Source organism: Mauremys reevesii, linkage group 8 (genome assembly GCF_016161935.1).
Source record: "Mauremys reevesii isolate NIE-2019 linkage group 8, ASM1616193v1, whole genome shotgun sequence".
NCBI classification, from domain to species: Eukaryota; Metazoa; Chordata; order Testudines; family Geoemydidae; genus Mauremys; species Mauremys reevesii.
Genome location: NC_052630.1, coordinates 15,890,041 through 15,909,583, shown reverse-complemented (window position 1 = coordinate 15,909,583; position 19,543 = coordinate 15,890,041). Strand labels below are relative to the sequence as shown.

General features: G+C 45.2%; 1 protein-coding gene across 6 annotated transcripts in view; it reads right to left on the bottom strand.

Moving 5' to 3' along the window:
* The window catches only part of ARHGAP26 (Rho GTPase activating protein 26), a 302,495-nt gene that overhangs the window by 139,767 nt on the left and 143,185 nt on the right, over window positions 1-19,543 (bottom strand). For all 6 annotated transcript variants that reach the window (XR_005583882.1, XM_039485733.1, XM_039485735.1 and 3 more), the window contains exon 12: window positions 6,690-6,726. Coding sequence is in view for 5 of the 6 variants with exons in the window: in XM_039485733.1 (XP_039341667.1) it covers window positions 6,690-6,726 (37 nt within the window). In the remaining variant the exon portion in view is untranslated. The remainder of the gene's footprint in view (window positions 1-6,689; window positions 6,727-19,543) is intronic.

Genomic DNA, 19,543 nt, shown 5'->3' with positions numbered 1-19,543 from the left:
TTAAATAAATATCCAGGCAGCCTTATTTATCCTTTAATTTGACTTTTAATGAGCACCATAAAAAGCTTGATTTCCACTCTCCCTCACAGAAGCTTCTTTTTATCTCTCTTGTTTACTCACTGACTTAGCTCAGAGATGACAGATCATAGCTGCATCTGGAACTACTAATGCCGTGATCCTTAACACCCACACCATTCTCCCTAGGCAGCTCTGCGATCTGCAGCACGAGGCTTTAGCTAGATTTCCCCTAGGTCAGCAGTCAATTCTCCCATTTAGATTCTGCTTGCTAACATCTGATGGCTTGGGAGTGGTGGTGGAATGCGTGCGTGTGACTTAGGGCTTGTTTAAACTACCGGCCGGATCGACGGGCAGCGATTGATCCAGCGGGGGTTGATTTATCATGTCTAGTACAGACGGGATAAATTGACCGCCAATTGTTCTAGCATCAATTCCGGTACTCCACCTCAACGAGAAGCGCAAGGGGAATTGATGGGAGAGTGTCTCCCGTCGACACACCACAGTGAAGACACCGCGGTAAGTAGATCTAAGTATGTCAACTTCAGCTACGTTATTTATGTAGCTGAAGTTGCATAACTTAGATCGATCCCCCCATGTAGTGTAGACCAGTCGTCAGTCTGTTGCATTTTGAGCTAGCTCAGTGAGCTGTGGACAGGAGTTGGAGGCTAATGGCAGCCGAAAGTGTGATCCTTCCCATCTACCTTGGATACACATGGTGGCCAGCATGCCTCAATTCTCTATAATAAAGGGTGATCCTCATCCCCATCCTATATTCTCTCGCTCATATTGTTATTTATTTCCATTAGAAGTGCAGAATTGCAAAGATGAAGGTAACTGTCATTTACCAATAGAAACCGAACTTCTGCTCTAATTATTCGTTCATTTTGAGCTTCTTATCTTGCAGCTGGGCAGTGGCGGGTTGAGAGATACAGTACATGGAACCAAATTTCAGGGGATGCAGCTTGACTCAGTTTTTCCCTATGCCCCACTTCAGTGGATGGATGTGAGTCGAGCGCACGCGCGCACACACACACACACACTTACTTCTACAAGTGTGTGTGTGTGTGTGTGTGTGTGTGTGTGTGTGTGTGTGTGTGTGTGTGTGTGTGTGTGTGTTTCAATGTACAACTGACCAGAGTATCAATCCAAGATAGTATTCATGCTATAATCTGGCATAGAGATACTTTAATCAACATTTGACAAGCACCACCATTATTCCAGCTTTTTTGCTAACTAAATACAAGCAACTTATCCTGTCTTATGCAACATCTTGAACTACCCTACCGCCATGTACATTATTTCTATTTAATCCCTTAATTCCATCGTTCAGTGCTGACACAGCAACTCCCTGAGCATAGGGGAAGGGGGAAAATCAGCCTCAGGTTGATTTTGCTGAATCCAGACTTACAAATGTCACACCACACCAGAGACACAAGATCAAACAGACTCCCTTGCAGTCTACATTATACAGCTTTGTGTTTTATAGCAGAACAAAACAAAAACTCTCTCAAATAGTTTTATAGAATTAAACACGAATAGAGGGAGAGAAATCAAGAAATGGAGACCAGGAAAAATGAGGTTTCCGTTTGTGATTTAAAAGTTGAAGAATTGATGAGATGCCAAGATGACAGGGAAGAGGAGCTGCAGAGCAGAAGGCTCTTGCATTGAACACATTCTCACAGAAGCTGGATGAAGGACAGATATCAGGTAGTGTGGGAAAAGTGAAGGGAGTGAGGTGGTTTGTAGAGAGCATAAGGTCTCTGAAGAGTTTATAAAACGATTTTGAACCAGATCCTGAAGTAAAAGGGGAGCCAGTGGAGTTGGAGAAGAGGATGTATTCATTCATCTTCTTCCATGTACCAAGGCCAAATGGCCTAGAGTATTTGTTTTCAGAGACTAAAGCAGAGCAGAACAGGACAGGTCTTCTGGCTTTTGCTAACCAAGACATTAAAATACACTTAGTGTTAGAAGTTCACTGAAACTCATCCCTCCACCCCCATCACCTCTCTCACAAGTCACTCCCTTTTCTCCCTAAGCAGAGCAGGATAAATTACTTTATGGATGCTGGCCCTCTGGCCACTTATAAAATCCGATGGCTCCGTAAAATAAGAGAGCAGCCAAGAAGCAGACTTCCAGGATGTACTGGTCTCAGACCACTGCAAGTAGGGCAATAACATGGTCTTGTTGGCTCTGGGAGTCAGGACTTAGTCACAGACTCCACAGGAGCAATCAATCACTGAATCAATGTTAACGTATTTGTAGGGAGGCTCCATACTTAGGATTACATGGCAAATAACCTTGCCAATGGCCCAGTCTCTGGTCCTCCCTGTCTATAGAATCAATTTGAGCAGAGCTGGTCAAAGGTACAGTTCAATTCACACATACTTTTTAAAGGGCACTAGACCACAGTTGTATGTTTGAACACATGAGCAGCTGCTTTAGTGTTACCATATGGAAAAAAAAATCGGTTACCTACCTTTTGTAACTGTTGTTCTTCGAGACATGTTGCTCATGTCCATTCCATTCTAGGTGTGCACACACTCATGCACACAGTTGTCTGAGACTTTTGCCTTAGCGGTATCTGTAGGGTCAACTGTGGCACCCCCTTGAGTGCTGTGCTCATGCGTCGGTATATTAGGTGCCGCTGCCCCTGCGCTCTCTCAGTTCCTTCCTGCTGGCAACTCCGACAGAGGGGTTGGAGGGTGGGTAATGGAATGGACATGAGCAACACATCTTAAAGAACGACAGTTACAAAAGGTAGGTAACCAATTTTTCTTATTCGATTGCTTGCTCATGTCAATTCCATTCTAGGTGACTCACAAGCAGTATCCTCGGAGGTGGGCTCAGAGTTCAGATTTTGGCGGCTTGTGGAACAAAGAAGGCTGTAAAGAACCACCAGTTCTCTTGCAATCGCAAGACAAGGCGTTCCGACCGTCACAGGCAGTAAGAAGGAACTGAGAAGGTGTAGGGTCGGCGGCGCCTAATATACCGATGCACGAGCGTGGCACTCAAGGGGGCGCCACAGTCAACCCTACCGATACCGCTAAGGCAAAAGTTTCCGACAACTGTGCACGTGGGCACGCACACACCTAGAATGGAATCAACATGAGCAAGCACACGAAGAAGAATTGCACAGGCCAACTTAATAATATTTTACTTTTACGTACACACTTTTCACCTGACAATCTTGGTGCACTTTACAAACCCTAAATGCAGTCTGTGAAGTAGGCAAGGAGCATTCTCCTCATTTTGCAGATGTGGCATGGCAAAGGAGAAGATACTGAAAGACACGCACCTTTGCCCAGGCCTTCCCAACTGATTAAATCCTAGATTCTCAGTTGACTAGTGAAGCTGCAGGCAGCAGAGAAACAAGGTGTATGATCTCCTCTCGAATGCCTCAACTTACTTTGAAAAGCACCCAGATACCTTGGTGAGAAGGGTCACTAAGGGTACGTCTACACTGCAATTGAAAACCCGGGGGTGGTCTACATCAGCTGACTCTGGCTCTTGGGGCTCAGGCTAAGATGCTGTTTAACTGTGGTGTAGACATTCAGGCTGGGGCTGGAGCCTGAGCTCTGGGACCCTCTCCCCTTGCAGGGTCCCAGAGCCCAGGCTCCAGCTGGTTCCGCAAAGTCTACACTGCGATTAAACAGCCCCTTAGCCTGAGTCAGCTAACACAGGCCAGCCACGGGTGTTTAACGGTGGTGTAGACAGACCCTACATGCACTTACTACTGCTGTAACTAGTGACTTTCCCAAAGCTACACAGAAAGTCCATGGCCAGGAACAGAAGCCAAGAAGAAACAAAGAATCAGCTAAGCCACCCTCTTCCCCTTGAGAGTAAAAGTACACTGCCCCTACAATGCCACCAGTCTCTACCAGAGCCAGAATGGAGTTCTGGCTAGGACTTAGCCATACTGCCAACCAAATTCGGAGTACCATATTTACTCACACTCTTACTGCACTAATGCACTCTGGGAGACATCTCAAGTACAAACAGTGCTACCAGACCAAGTTTTAATCTCTCTTCCCCTCAGCAGGGTCAGACACAGAGCCCCAAGCTGTAACCTACATAGTCCCTGAAGGAATCAGTAAAACTTTGCTTTGTCACTGTGTACCTAAGGAACCAGCTGTTAACATGCCTCCTCTCAACTAATAATATTGCAGCTCCAACTCAGTGAATTTAGAGATTGGTTCAGACAATGCAAGCTGCACTAATTGTACCACTCAGAAGCAAGGGTAAGACAAAGTTAGCAGCACTGCATATCCCACCTAGGTATCGAATTACCTGTCATTGCACCATCTTGTATCACTCACCACCTCTATAAAAAACCCAAACTGACAGGGATGTAAATCTTGCCTTGGAGAGCGGGGGGGAAATTGTGGGGAGAGGAGCGGGAGAGTGGGGCTGAAATCATTTTCTATTTGTCAGCACCAGTGGCTGGCAAGGACAGAAAGGGAAGCCATGCTACCCCAGGCTGCTCAGTCAGCTGAATGTCAGACCTATCAGATGAAGGGGCTTGATGTCTAGAAGCAAGTCTGAAATTCCCCATCAGTGTGTATAACCCTTCTCAGATTCAGCAGGGGAAAATATTCTATTTATAAGCCACACACCAGCCAGGATCCCACAGCAACAAAGGCCTATGATCTCATGGGGCTTTCATCTTAGCTACCGGCTGACTAAAAATGGCAACCGGACTGTCATCCCCCTTCCCCTTCATGCTCCAGCCCGCCCTTAATAAAGCTGCCAGTGATCTGTTCAAAGACTTAGACACCAGTGGGAGCTAAGGAAACAGACTGTGTGTAAATAAACTTGCCTGTGATAAGTGGCCCAAATGCATGTAGAGGGTTCAGACTGCCCCTCAAGAGGGCCCTCCAGATTTATTGGGGCATTATGTATGGAGAACCTAAGCTAGGCATTGCAGAGCCAGTGTAGGCTTTGCAAACTTAGTGTGCCTTAAACAAAAGGAATGATGGAGAATTAGAAAATGCAAGTGACCATAGAAAGCTTCCCAAGGACGTGTGACCTGAACTCTACCACTGCCCAGGTGCAGTGTGTTTTAAAATTGTGATCGTTTTGCAACCTGACCATTTATGGGAGGTCCCGGGTCCCGGTTAAGGTTCTGACTGATTTTTGTTCTCTTCTCCCTGACAACTGATCTGTGCCTTGTTTTGCCCAGCCGTAAAATGGGAATATGAGCACTCTGAGCTCCTCTGAGGCAAGGTGTCATATAAAGACAAAGTATTACTCCTTCGCACAGCCCTCTATGAACATGAAGCACTATGTCAGCGCTGGGTGTTGGTCATTTTGCTTTGCACGGAAGCATAATAAACACACCAAATGTGATAAAAACCACATGCAGCCAATAACCAGGCTTTAATCCATGTCAGGAAGAGGGAGGCGGGGGAGCGGAGGAGCAAGAGCAGGGAGCAGCTGCAAGAAAAAAAAGCATTTACAAACATTCCCTCACTTAGGCCTGGTCTACACTGGGGGGGGAGGAGGGAGATAGCGTCGACATACTTAGATTGATTTACCGCGGTGTCTTCACCACGGTGAGTCGACTGCTGCCACTCTCCTGTCGATACCTCCTGCGCCTCTCACGGCAGTGGAGTACAGGAATCGACAGGACAGCGCTCAGGGATCGATTTATCATGTCTAGACTAGATGCGATAAATCAACCCCCGTTGGATCGATCGCTGCCCACCAATCTGGTGGGTAGTGTAGACATACCCTTAGTGTCTATGTAGTATCACAGTGAGAGGTGCTTCCAGGCAAGTGTGAAGACAGGTTCCTGTCCCAGAGAGCTTACAATTGAAATATTTACTTGTTTAAAAATAAAGAGTTGGCTTCAGTGTGCCCAGTAACTGTAGGTGCGTTTAAGAGCTTTGAGTAGCTGCAATTTGGAGGATATCTATGCTAGCCCAAACCTATTGAAAATGGTCCAATCAAGCGTTTTGAAACATGGGAGGTGAGAGGTGGGACAAGGTGGAACTGCTCCTCCTTGGAGCAATGGGAGTACTCTTCTGAGTCCAGGACGCATTGATTGTCTGGGCTAAGGGAGATAAGTCTTTAAGATCAATCTTTTGGGCTCTTTTTCAGAGATCTGATTAGGCAGGGTCTTCCCAGAGTATCTGTTGGCACTGGCTTGCTCCATAAGACTTTTACACTACACAGTCTGAGTCTTTTGGTAAAAAGAAGGCTGGTCTATTGGGCTGTCACATTGGTTGAGTTGGAGAAAAGGAAGGATTGGTGTGTGGGGGGGGTATTATTATTTATAAATATTAATAATATTAAACAAAATCATACTTGCTTTTTATAATAATCATTCTCATATCTAACTCTTAATTCCTCAGAGTACTTTACAAACTGATGCAGATCATCATCATCATCATCCCAATTTAATGGATGGGGAAAATCTGAGCATCATGCTCCAGAGCAGATGAGACAAGAATTACAATCTCACCTCCCAGTCCCTTTTGTCTCATTCAAACTGTTCCATGATTACAGTCAAATATAAGCAACAGACATGGCCACATCAGTAATGACTGCATGCTGTGATGGCGTGCAGGGCAATTCCTATTCGCAGCACCTCTTCCTCACAATGCATTAGTTTTCCCAAGCAACAAGATCTTGCTCTAAAAAAAAATAAAAATTAAAAATTAAATACTTACTGCCTTCACTTTGATTGTCTTTGTTCGAGTTGTAGACCTAGAAAACAGAAGGGAAGTCTTTAACCTTTTAGTTATATAAAGATTCCACATGTAGTTACTAGAACAATTATGCTGCATTATTTACAATACAGAAATGCCTAGAAGCCCCAGCAAAGATCATAGCTACTTGGTGCTGGATGCTGTACGAAGATATAGTAGGAGACAGTCCCTGCCCACAAGAGTTTACAACCCAAACAGACAAGACCACAAATAGGAGAAAGCTAGAATTATCATCTCCAGTTTACAGGGGGGAAACCAAGGCATAGTGAAATTAGGCAACCTATCCAAGATCACACAAGGTCTCTGTCAGAGCCACACACATAGGTCTCGATCCCAGTCCAGTATTTTAACCACAAGACCTTCCCTTCCTCAACAACTCTGCCTTTCGTGACATGGCACCATTAAGTCCTGGTCACTTTCACATCACCAAAGATGCATCCTGATGGGCACAAAAGGGGCGTTTTCAAATCCTGTTAGCTTAACGCAGCTAAAATCCCTGTCAAGAGGCAGTCTAGCATGTTTGAAGTTCTGTTGGTTGCCTCTGTTGTCTGTTAGGAGGGAGCCTACAGCCCAGTCAGCTAACATATCATGATGGAGGGGCAACTGGGCCAAATTTAGTGAGTGGTGTTGTGACCTGGCACAGGGGGCACCAGTGCCCACTCAGGACCAAACCCGAGCAGCACTCTGGCTCTGCGCGCCAGGTCGCGACAAGTGAAGTGCCAGGACAGGTGCCACCATGGCAGGGTGAGTGCAGGGTAGGCTCACTCTCCAACCTCCCCCCTACCCCACCACCATCCCGAGACCTCCTCTCTGCACCAGGCTGGGATGAGGGCTGTGGTGCTGGGACAGAGTGTGCTGCTATGGGTGGCCACTGCCCCCTCCGCAGGGCAAGGAGGGAGAGGTGGTGGAGAAGGATGCTGGCCTGTGATTCAGGACTGCGGGTGGGTTGCAAAAAAGAAAAAAGCAAGTAGTTGGTGGGTTGCCTTACTAAAAAGTTTGGGAGCCACTGCAATAGTACACTTCACTCCTCATCACTCACACGAGGCAGATGGTCAACCCTGAGTGTGGCAGAGACCATTAGAACCAAAAAATGTGTGTGCAGTCTTTGAACCAATGCTGCAAGCTCTGGGTAGAGCTTTCCTCTGGGTGGGAACTAAGCTGTGAAGCTCCTTCGCAAGTGAGACAAGAAGCATTAGGAATTAGTTCAATCACATCCCCGAGCAGGTTATCATTCCAGTTCTTAACAGCTAAGGAAGGAAAGTTTTCAGGGACCTTCTCCCCACTTGACAGAATACTTACAGTAACATGACAGTCTGCACTAGGCCGTGTACCTGAGGGAGGTGGGGAGAATGCAGAGGGAACTTCTACCAATCTCATGATGAGAAATGTCCTTTAAAAACTACCCTGGCCTCCCCTGCTACCGACAGATATGATATATCATCTCAGCGGGCAGGTGTCACACGCAGTACAGTTGTCTTTGGGCCAGGAAGCTGCCTACTTGCTATCAGTGCTCTGATGTGGTTCCTCCACTGCAGTCAGGCTCCTGGGACCAGAGCTCTGAAGAAACCACAAGGCCTGTAAACTAAACTACAGTCACTCCTTCAAAGTAACAGTAGAGTTTGAAACAAGGCATATGTGTTATTAACCAAAGCAAGAATACAATCTTATTGTTTGGTAGCTCCTCTCCCTTTCTTTTCCCTCACTTTCCTACCATTTCTTAACAAGTATGTCTTAACTTGGACTGCAAATCCCTTGGAAGTAGTGACAGCGGGTCAAATCATCACCCCATTGAAGTCAATGGCAAAACAGGCACTTACTTCAGTGGGGCCAGGATTGCACCCTTTGTCTTTTGTCTGTAAATCACCATGTGCATTTATTGCAACTGTACAAGCAATAAAGGTTCACACCTTTAAAGAACAAAAGAAAGGAAGTTGGGGAGCATGCTTGGTCAAAGTCATCTGACAAGAAAACTAACCTGCACTAAGTATTGCTCTCCCATGTGGCTTCTGGATCTTGGAAGGCTCCCCCTTAGAATAAACACACCTTCAACACATAGCAAATGCCTGATCAACGAGCAAGAGGCTCCTAGGGGCACATGCAACCAGCTGTTCAGGAGATGGGTAATTAATCTAGGTTTGATTCAAATAAATGAGCCAAGGAGAATGAGCTTCGTAACATAATTAACAAAGCGAGGAAGGCAGCCCAGCTTACCAAGGGCCGTACAAGTGGGTGAGCACGTAGGTATGCAAAACAGTAAAATTGATAACTATGGAGGATACAAGTCCTTCAGAGGAAACCAATCTCTATTAAATCATTGTCTTGTCTTCTCTCTCCTCCCCCGCTAGGAGGTCAAAGGAAAAAGGCACTCTTTCATTCTTAGAGAGAGGCACATGCTCTTGCTTCCTTGTTGACTTGGGCACCAGCTGAGATCTGTGATGAGTTTTAGGCCTGGTCTACACTGGTCAATGTAAGATGCGCAACTTCAGCTACAGGAATACCGTAGCTGAAGTCGACGTATCTTATTCCGACTTACCTCCCGTCCTCACGGCTCGGGATCGACGGCTGCGGCTCCCCCTCGACTCCGCTACTGCCACTCGCTCTGGTGGAGTTCCGGAGTCGACGGGGAGTGCGTTCGGGGATTGATCGCTACGCGCCCATACGGCGGGTAGTCTGGACGTACCCTTAGTAGAGAGAGAATCAGGACAAGGCAAACTGATCTAGACTGAAACTTTAAGTACTGAACCAATGGCTGCAACTAAATACAGATAACCATCTGAAAAAAAAATCATTTGTCTTCATGTCATACTGTGCTTTTGCAATATTTTTATTTACACATAGTTAAGCCACTTAAATTGATGAGTCTTTGGGGAATGTCAAAAGAATATCAAGTTATCATTCCTAGAATTCTTCTGCTGGTAACCCTTGCCACCATTATAAGGGCCCTACTGAGAAATCACAGTAGCACTTCTAGGAATTATACTTATATATATGTAAATTAATGGAACAACATAAAATTGAGGGACCAGACTGTGGATACTGTCCCTTTTGCGCTAAGATCCAAGCAATCCTGACTATACATTTCCGTACAAATATACTTCTCAATCTCTCCCTCTGTGGCACCACAAACTAACTACAGTACATGATACTTGAAAACTAGAGATTCCTTTGGCAAGAGAGAAAAACTATTTTAAATATGTACGCTAGGGGGGTTTCTCAACAGAAAAAACAGCTGCAGTAAGCAGAAGTATTGCCCCCAAGGGAGAACGTGCACAGCAAACAAAGTAAAATACGTGAAGACAAGCAGGAAAGTGAACGGAAAAACTAAGACTGATTGTGAAGTGTCTGACTTTCCCCAAGATACCCCTCCCCCTATCCCCAAAGAATCCACTCTCTCAAGCATCTGTAGGGGGAGGACAAAGCAGAGCTGGAGGTTAACCCCTTGTTCACTGGGGGTCAAGCAGTGGTCTACACCTTGCCTTTGAATCCCATTCAGAGTAGAAATATACTCAATTTTAGTACACAACATCCACCCAGATACGTCCTGTGACACTGTTCTTTAGGTGCCTTTTTTAAGGTAGAGATAAGTTCCCTTTCATCAAACTGACTGACTCATCCACAGTTCTAGTTTTCACACTTATCCGCGGCTTTCCAAATACACATCTCATTGGATCCCACATAATTCAAGCTACAGAGAGGGAATTTTGTTTGCCTGCATATCATTTTTTTTCAAGTCTGGTCTTACAAGACAAGGGTGATTGGGACTGAAACTAGTTCTGCAAAGAAAGGGAAAAGAAGGGAAGCAGATTTCAGAGACACATTGGGTATGTCTACACTCCAGCTGGGAGCGTGCCTCCCAGACTCGAGCGAGCTCAGCTTGAGCTCTTGCGCTCCGGATAGCTAGGTGGACAGTGCAGCACTGGCAGAGGCTCAGGCTAACTCGGACCCAGGGTGTAGGGTGAGTCCGAGCTTGGGTGGCTAAGCCTGAGCCTCTGCTGGTGCCACAACATCCTCACTGCTATATTTAACACACTGGCTTGAGCTGAACTAGCATGAGTCTATCCCAGCTGCAGCGTTCACATAGTACCGTCAGTGTACTATATGGGTAACAGCAAAGCATCCGCACAGAGTAAAAAAGGGCATTTGTATTTCAGTTTGTCACGCAGCTATAAAATGATATGCAGCCAATCCTTCATCTTGCTCATTGCGAAAAGAAATTCCTCTCTGTGTGTTAATCCTTTAGCCCAATTCTCTAACAATCCTGCTTTCTGCTGATTGCCATTATTGAAATAATTCTGTAAAAAGCCATTGTGCTTAAAGGGGAATTCCTTGCGGTTTCATTAGATTCCTCCAACATTTTGGAATCAGAAGTTTTGGGCTGCTTCACTGTTGCAAAACCCCAGGTTTCTCTTCCTAAAAATCCCTGAACCCCACCACAGCAAAAGAGTCCTTTTCCCCAGGGAAAGGATTTAGAATAGACATGATTCCATTTCAGTTCACATTCAATATGAAAAATCCAGCACCATCCAAAGTATTAAGTGAAATGTTTCGCCTTCTCCCAAGCATAACAGGCACATCTGCTGGAAGGGCCCAATATTTTTGAAGAGAAGAGAGGTGCTTACTAGGACAAGAGCCAGTTTTCCAAGTTTGGAGAGAGTTCTGTTAATGAATTATTCAAAAGGTCCAAATCCCGGGGTCTACTAGCGCTTTAAGGACTATCATCTGTCCCTCTGTCAGAAACATCAGTGTAGTGCATCCAAAACTCTGCTGGCATGAACAGGAAAAGGTCCCCTTTGGGGTCTTGGCATAGCATCCATTGCTCTTGCCCAGATCAGGTTTTAGAGACATGACTATATGAATCTCTTTGAACAAGCTCTGGATAGTTGCACACAAGCCCAGGGCATTAAATCTACCTGTGTAAGTGAAAGTTGGTTACTGGATGGATCTATTATACTTGTGTGAAGACTCCAGTTGAGTTAGGTGGTAGTGCAAACCAGATATGTTTTGGGTTTGTGTTAATGCAAGATATCATATCTTCTGTTTTCTTTTTGAGCCAGATATCAACTTGGCCTTTAATGTTCGAGTACCAAAATGTTATGTTCAATACAGCACAGATGGTAATGTAGATTGTTTTGCCTCCAGTGCTCCTAAGCTAGCCAATGGTAAACCAGGGGCAGAAGCGCAAAAGATAAATGTGGCAGCTGTCCAGAAGACCAAACCTACATTGCAGCCAGGGCAAAACTAAGAGATGTTTGGATACGTGGTGAAAGTTAGACTTGCGTAGATTTTGTTAGACCTATTTATAACCACTTGGTGGTAATGTAAGTGTAACAAATACCTTCCATTTCACCAGCACTGAAATTAAATTAAATGTCCTATTTTAAATGTACATCTTCTAGCAACCTCTTAAAAACTGCTTTTCTTGCTATACTAATTTCTCCTGAGCCCTTCAGCATGTGATTAATACCATTTTAAGCACCCTCCAGTTTTATCTTTCCATTTGGCCTAAAGCTGCCAGTTAAGAGACTGGTTATCTGACAGTTTAAAGTTTAAAAGGTTGCAACAGCCTGCGATGCTTGTGAGCAACAACTGACATAGGCTGGACTTGCAGCTATCTGAAGTCTTAGCTCAGCAAGGCACTTCTGCATGTATTAAAGTCTTTGACTAAATCAGTGCACCTGGAGATTGAATGGTCAGATCTCTTGGTGGTGAACTATTGTGCCTGTTTGTGTTTGCAGGATTTAATTATTGCTAGCCCCAAGCATCCAAAATCCATGAGAGTCAGGACTGAAACACATAAGAACCACGAGACTGGCTTAAAAATCATGAGACTTTTTAAAAATAATAATTTCAGGGTTCTTTTTATTTGCTGTCCAGTTTCTGAGCCTGTGGCAGAAGTGGGGTTGCTCTGTAATAATTTATGAATACCAGACTGTGATGGGGTTATTGGATGTTCACGGTATGAAGAGTGTGATAAAGTTCCTCCTCTACTTTGGTGGGTCCTGCGCTTATTGGCAGATTTTGCTAGCCTCAGAGATCTTCCTGTGTTGGATCAGGAGTTGGGAGGTTTTGGGGGGAACCCAAGCCCGCCCTCTACCCCGGGTTCCAGCCCAGGGCCCTGTGGACTGCAGCTGTCTAGAGTGCCCCCTGGTACAGCTACACGACAGCTACAACTCCCTGGGCTACTTCCCCATGGCCTCCTTCCAACACCTTATTTGTCCTTACCACAGGACCTTCCTCCTGATGTCTGTTAACGCTTGTACTCCTCAGACCTCCAGCAGCACATCCTCTCACTCCTTACGCACACACTTCCTCTCCTCTGGCTCCCTTTGGCCTGACTGGAGTGAGCCCTTTTACAGCATCACAGGGGGCTTAATTAGAGTCAGGTGCTTAACAGCCTCACCTGACTCTTAGCAGCTTAACTGGAGTCAGGTGTTCTCATTAGCCTGGAGCAGCCCCTGCTCTGGTCACTCAGGGAACAGAAAACTGCTTATCCAGTGGCCAGTATATCTCCCTTCTAATTAATAAATTCATATTAATAATTAATAATAAAATTAATAAATGGAGATATACCTATCTCACAGAACTGGAAGGAACCCTGAAAGGTCATTGAGTCCAGCCCCCTGCCTTCACCAGCAAGACCAAGTACTGATTTTGCCCCAGATCCCTAAGTGGCCCCCTCAAAGATTGAACTCACAAGCCTGGGTTTAGCAGGCCAATGCTCAAACCACTGAGCTATCTTTCCCACCTTCTCCTACTCTACTGTTCCCAACTGGCCTGGGTCTATCACAAGAGGTTTTTTCAGCTTAACAGCAGGCTGCTGGAAAAGCAAAAGAAAGCTCACCTATATACCCACACATGAGGGACAATATAAAACCATTCACTCTGTGGTCTACCTCTGACCTCCTGCTGAGCTCATCAGATGAGATTGCCAAGGGGGTCCATGCTCATGAATTGAGAGAATAGATAATTTTGATCAGAAGAAGTCTCTCTCTATAGGGAAGGGGGCAGGCGCTGAAGAGAGTTATGGAAAAAAAGCCTCAGAGACAGTGCATCGGTTGGGGCGACTGGGGAAGTGAGGCTGGCTTGGGGTCTCTACGAAAGGATGGAGTGGTTCTAGGTAAGATAGGAATGCATAAAGACCTTTTGTTGTTTTAAAATCCTTTTTCTCTTATGTTATGCTTTATTCCTACTGTTAAGATTCAGCAATACTTTGATTTAAGAAGTAGACCATGTCTAGTCACGCTATTGGTCACGGATACCTAAAGGGAAGAACTACAGGTACCAAACCCCAGAAAAAGCATAGTCAATACACAAAGTGTATCTATCCAGTGTTCAGGGTCTGGTCTATGAGAGGGAGAATCACATGATTCCACCCTACAAAAGTGAAAGGCATGAGGCCAGAAACCAGGGGACAGTGGTTCAGCTAGGCCAGTAACAATGGCAAATCTTTTAGATCAGAGGTGGGCAAATTACGGCCCACGGGTCCATCCTGCCCAGCCCTTGAGCTCCTGGCTGGGAGGCTAGCCCCCGGCCCCTCCCCCGCTGTCCTCCCTCCCCCACAGCCACACCGCTGCACGGGCAGCGCTCTGGGAGGCGGGGTTGCACGCTCCTGCCGAGCAGCACGGCATCATGTCTGGCTCCGGCCGGGCGGCACGGCTGTCAGACATGCTGCTCTGAGCAGCATGATAAGGGGGCTGGGGCTGGAAGGTTGGATAAGGGATTAGGGCAGGGGTTGGCAACCTTTCAGAAGTGTTGTGCCGAGTCTTCATTTATTCACTCTGATTTAAGGTCTCGCGTGCCAGTCATACATTTTAACGTTTTTAGAAGGTCTCTTTCTCTAAGTCTACAATATATAACTAAACTATTTTGTATGTAAAGTAAATAAGGTTTTTAAATTGTTTAAGAAGCTTCATTTAAAATTAAATTAAAATGGAGAGCCCCCCCGGATCAGTGGCCAGAACCCAGGCAGTGTGAGTGCCCCTGAAAATCAGCTCGCGTGCCGCCTTCGGCACCCATGCCATAGGTTGCCTACCCCTGGGTTAGGGGATCCTGGGGGGAATTCAGGGAGAAGTTGGACGGGGCGGAGGTTCTCGGGGGCAGTCAGGGGATGGGGGGGGTTGGATAAGCGTGGGAGTCCTGGGGTGGGGGCCTGTCAGAGGCGGGGGTGTGGATAGGGGTCACGGGATGGGGAACAGGGGAGTTAGATAGGCGTGGGGGCCTGGGGGGCCTGTCAAGGGTCAAGGGTGTGGATAGGGGTCAGAGCAGTCAGGGAACAGGGACTGGGGGGGCGTGGATGGGCGGTTCTACGGGCGGTTAGGGGCAGGGAATCCTGGGAGGGGGCGGTCAGGGGACAAGGAGCCGGGGGGTTGGAAGTTCTGAGAGGGGCAGTCAGGGAGTGGGAGGGGTCGGATGGGGGAGGGGCCAGGCTGTGTGGGGAGGCACAGCCTTCCCTACCCAGCCCTCCATACAGTTTTGCAACTCCAATGTGGCCCTCAGGCCAAAAAGTTTGCCCACTCCTGTTTTACATTATACTCAAGTCACATTGAAGCTTTTCTTGGCAAAAAGGAGGGATAGAAACTTGCTTTTCTTTTTTAATCACATAATTCACAAAGCAGGGCTTTAAGGGAAAACACTGCGAAACACAAGATTTGCTATAAAGTCCTTTGAGTTGGTAACACTGGGGTTTGTCCAGCATCAAGGGCCAATTTCAAAAATCATTCCCAGGAGTCTAAATTTATAATTTTACAAATTCAAAAAGATTTAGACCTGGCTGACTGTGTATTAGATGTACTGGTGTTGAAATGGATATTGAAATTGACCCAACTGCTGTCGTAGTGAATTTTTTGAGATTCTCTCTCTTCTGTATACTAGCTGGAAATAAATAGATTTGCATGTTAACAGGACAGAATAACTATACGTATAAATGTTCAAGCATATTGCAAATACTTCTGAGTTACCTTCTCTATTGTTAAAATACCCTAGCTAAATAGCTGATAGTTCTAACTCAGAAAAGTTCTTCAAAGGTAATCTCTTCATGAAAAATAAAACAAAACAAATCAAAACACAGATAGGAATAAGAAACTACTAGCCATCTTTGCTTATACTCCTCACTTTCCACTACTGTCCACTTCCACAAGCTACAAAGTTTGGCAAAGAAAACGTGCTTTTGGGCTAAGAATCTGTGCTCCATATCTCATCTTGTGGAACAGGTTTAGTTGGTGAAGCTATAACTCTTCAACCAGAGGTTAATGAATAACCTACAGGCAAATCACTAACACACAGCACTGCAGTCACAATGCCATAATGTCCTCCCTAATTATTCCCATCTGATTGTATTTCAAGATCCAAGAGAGGAATTCCTTCACTAGGAATTTCAAAGCTGGTGTTAATAAAAGGGTGGAAAACCACTGTACATTGTTAATAGGCAAATCCAAAATCCAGCTAATTGTAGTACTGTAGCTATATTTCTCACCTTGGAACCAAGGGAGGAGAAACTGGTTTTGTAGATGGCAAGCCATTCACAGTCTTTCTCCTCCCTTGGTTTTCACACCTCAACTGCTAGAACAGGGCCTCATCCTCCCTGATTGAACTAACCTCGTTATCTCTAGCTTGCTTCTTGCTTGCATATATGCACCTGCCCCTGGAAATTTCCACTACATGCATCCGACGAAGTGGGTATTCACCCACGAAAGCTCATGCTCCCAAACGTCTGTTAGTCTATAAGGTGCCACAGGATTCTTTGCTGCTTTTACAGATCCAGACTAACACGGCTACCCCTCTGATACTTTTGTAGAAGAAACCCTTTAAATATGCACACATTAATAAACCTGGGAAATTCACACACTCATACTTCATTGCTGAGTTAAGGTAGGTAGACTGTTTATTGGTAGGATATGCACGCTAAAAAAAGCAAGTTTCCACTACTTCCCTTCCGTAAAAGCAGCAAAGAATCCTGTGGCACCTTATAGACTAACAGACGTTTTGGAGCATGAGCTTTCGTGGGTGAATACCCACTTCGTCGGATGCAAGGGATACTTCCCTTCCATCACTCCATGGATCTGTACCTCCATTTGAGCAATCAGTGGGCAGCCTACACTGACCATATATGTATTGCTTTGAATGGTCCCTTACAATATGTGCTAGCTACTTATGCTAAACAATGTGTTCCACCTTACATTTTGCTGTGATGTTAGCTGTACCTTTCCCATACCTGAAGAGGAGTTCTGTGTGGCTGGAAAACTTGTCTCTCTCACCAACTGAAGTTGTTTGAATAAATGATATTACCTCACCTATGTTGTCTCTCATATATATGTAAAATACACCAGCGCATACTGGGATTTCAGGTCCGTAATTTCTACATAAAAATTAATACCAAACTTAGAAATAAATAGATCATGTACGCTTTCCCAAGCATTGCAGAAAAATAGATCTTGCAGCCACCATTTGCAATCGGATACATAACCCACTCGTATGCTGATTGAGAACAGAGCACAGAACCACTTATAATCTAATTTATGAAAACCACTTCAACCCTAAACACGTGAACATGCAACCAAATAAATATAGTTGGAATTCAGCAGGGCTTGGAATTTGTGCAGGATGAAGGTGGCAACTTGTGGGCTGCATGTGCTAAAAAGAGAAGTAAATGGAGACTGAGAAGAGGAACTTGTGAGAGAAAGCATTCAGTGACTTAACTGCTTATTTCCTTGTTTTATGGTTCATGCTCATGGGTTATGAAGTCTAGCACCCTCCACTCTGAGTTCACTAAATGTTTTTGTTATAACATTACACACACACACCTATATACATATCTATTTTATATGCACCATTGTTGTTTTAGGGCTTGAAGGTTAGACGCCTGTCTGCATATCCTAGAATGTATCAGATAAAGTTTGAATGGGTCAAGTTTTGGCACTCTTGATTGTGCTTAAATGGAGAAGCGATCTAGAAAATAGAATACTATGTTCTGAGAGATGGGAAACGGTGATTTATGCAAACACCTATATGTGCATCTCAGGCATTCTTACTTAAAGATAAGGTGTGTGGGAAATCATCTTTGTGGGCACACTTGACACAGCTACAGAAGTTAGAAGAGATCCAGCACTTGGCTCACAACAATCTGAGAAGGAAAAGACCAATTCAATCATCAAGTCAATCCCTGTAATAAAGGATTTTTTCTTGCAGTCAAGACCTACTCTTCTACCCAGACTTTCTGTTTAGACTACAGCATGCTGTCAAGGGGGCAGGCCCTGCCAGATTCTCTCAGCTTTCAAGAAGGAGCCTAGTGTTTTTAATGCAGTGAGCAATAGAAGGAAATGCTGCAACATTGTGCAATTTCCTTGTGAGTCACGTTCAGAAATCCTCAAAACAACCACCAATGAGTTCCTCAACTTTCAACTCGGGAGACGAACAGGCGAAAATAAATATACACCTCTACCTCGATATAATGCTGTCCTCGGGAGCCAAAAAATCTTACCGCGTTATAGGTGAAACCGCGTTATATCGAACTTGCTTTGATCCACCGGAGTGCTCAGCCCCCACCCCGAAGCAGTGCTTTACCGCGTTATATCTGAATTTGTGTTATATTGGGTCGTGTTATATCAGGGTAGAGGTGTATAAATAGAAAGAATGACCTTCCCCAAAAGAGGTAGTCTAGCTAGCAGGTCAGCTATTTGTAGGCAGGTTGCTAGGGGTGGGCCAGAGGGAGTAAGCTGAAGTTTTACCTGAATGTGTTTGAGCCTTTTATGGAACGAAGATCGAAAAGATACACTAGGCGTGAACTTCTGAAATTCACATCTGAATGTGACAATTTGGGGAATCTAAGTACAATTTATATATGAAATCACTGCATCACTGGATGCCTCAGTGGGTATAAATCCACCATCTGCTGTAAAGCCTGTGTCATGCCTCTTCTACGCTAGAGACAATGGCAGGTTGCTAAATCTTGATGGCGCCGATTCAAGTGGGAGCAGCTTGGAAGAATGGGATGTCTGAAGCCTAAGGAAAACAGTCTGACCAATTCTGTCTAGAGGGCGGGGGGTTAGAGTAGTGGAATTTACCCAGAAACAGAATAAAGATCAGCAGTTCCCACTGGGTCTTCAAACACAGAGCCTGAGAGGATATCCACGAGTGTTTTCCACTGACATAGTTTGCTCTCCAACTACTATTGAGAATGGGAAGCCTTTCAGAGGACACTTTGCAGTACCCCAGGCCCTTCTAGGAACAGGCCAATCCTGCCCTGCCCAATTAAGCTACGGTCCCGCACCCTGCAAATGTATAAAAACTTCCCCTGGTGACCTACAGGGAAGAAGGTTGGAACTGCCAAAAGCATATTAGACCAGCCTGTAAAAACTGTTAACATGAAAAAGATTTTAAAGAGAACAAGATTCCAGACACCACTAGGTTGACAGAAGAATTCTTCCATTGACGTAGCTACTACTTCTCAAGGGGATGGATTTATTATAGTAACAGAAAAACCCCTTTTGTCGCTGTAGCAAGTATCCACACTACTGTGGCATAGCTGCAACTACACTGCTGTAGTGTTTATAGTGTAGACGTATCCTTATAATAGATTTACATGCTTTCATAGCTTCCTGAGACAGACCAAGTGGAGAGCTGTCTGTGGGTTTACAGGCATGGCATTTACCATTCAGTTTTCACATTCATCTGGCTCTCTGGCTATAACGGAAGAGTTTAGTCACCTCTATATTTCCCGCTTTTGTTTTTCATTTCTCAACCTTGGAGGGTGGGCGGGGAATTTTATAAACAATGACGTGGCCTGTAGGTCGGCACACAGCTGAAGGAAAGGAGATTCT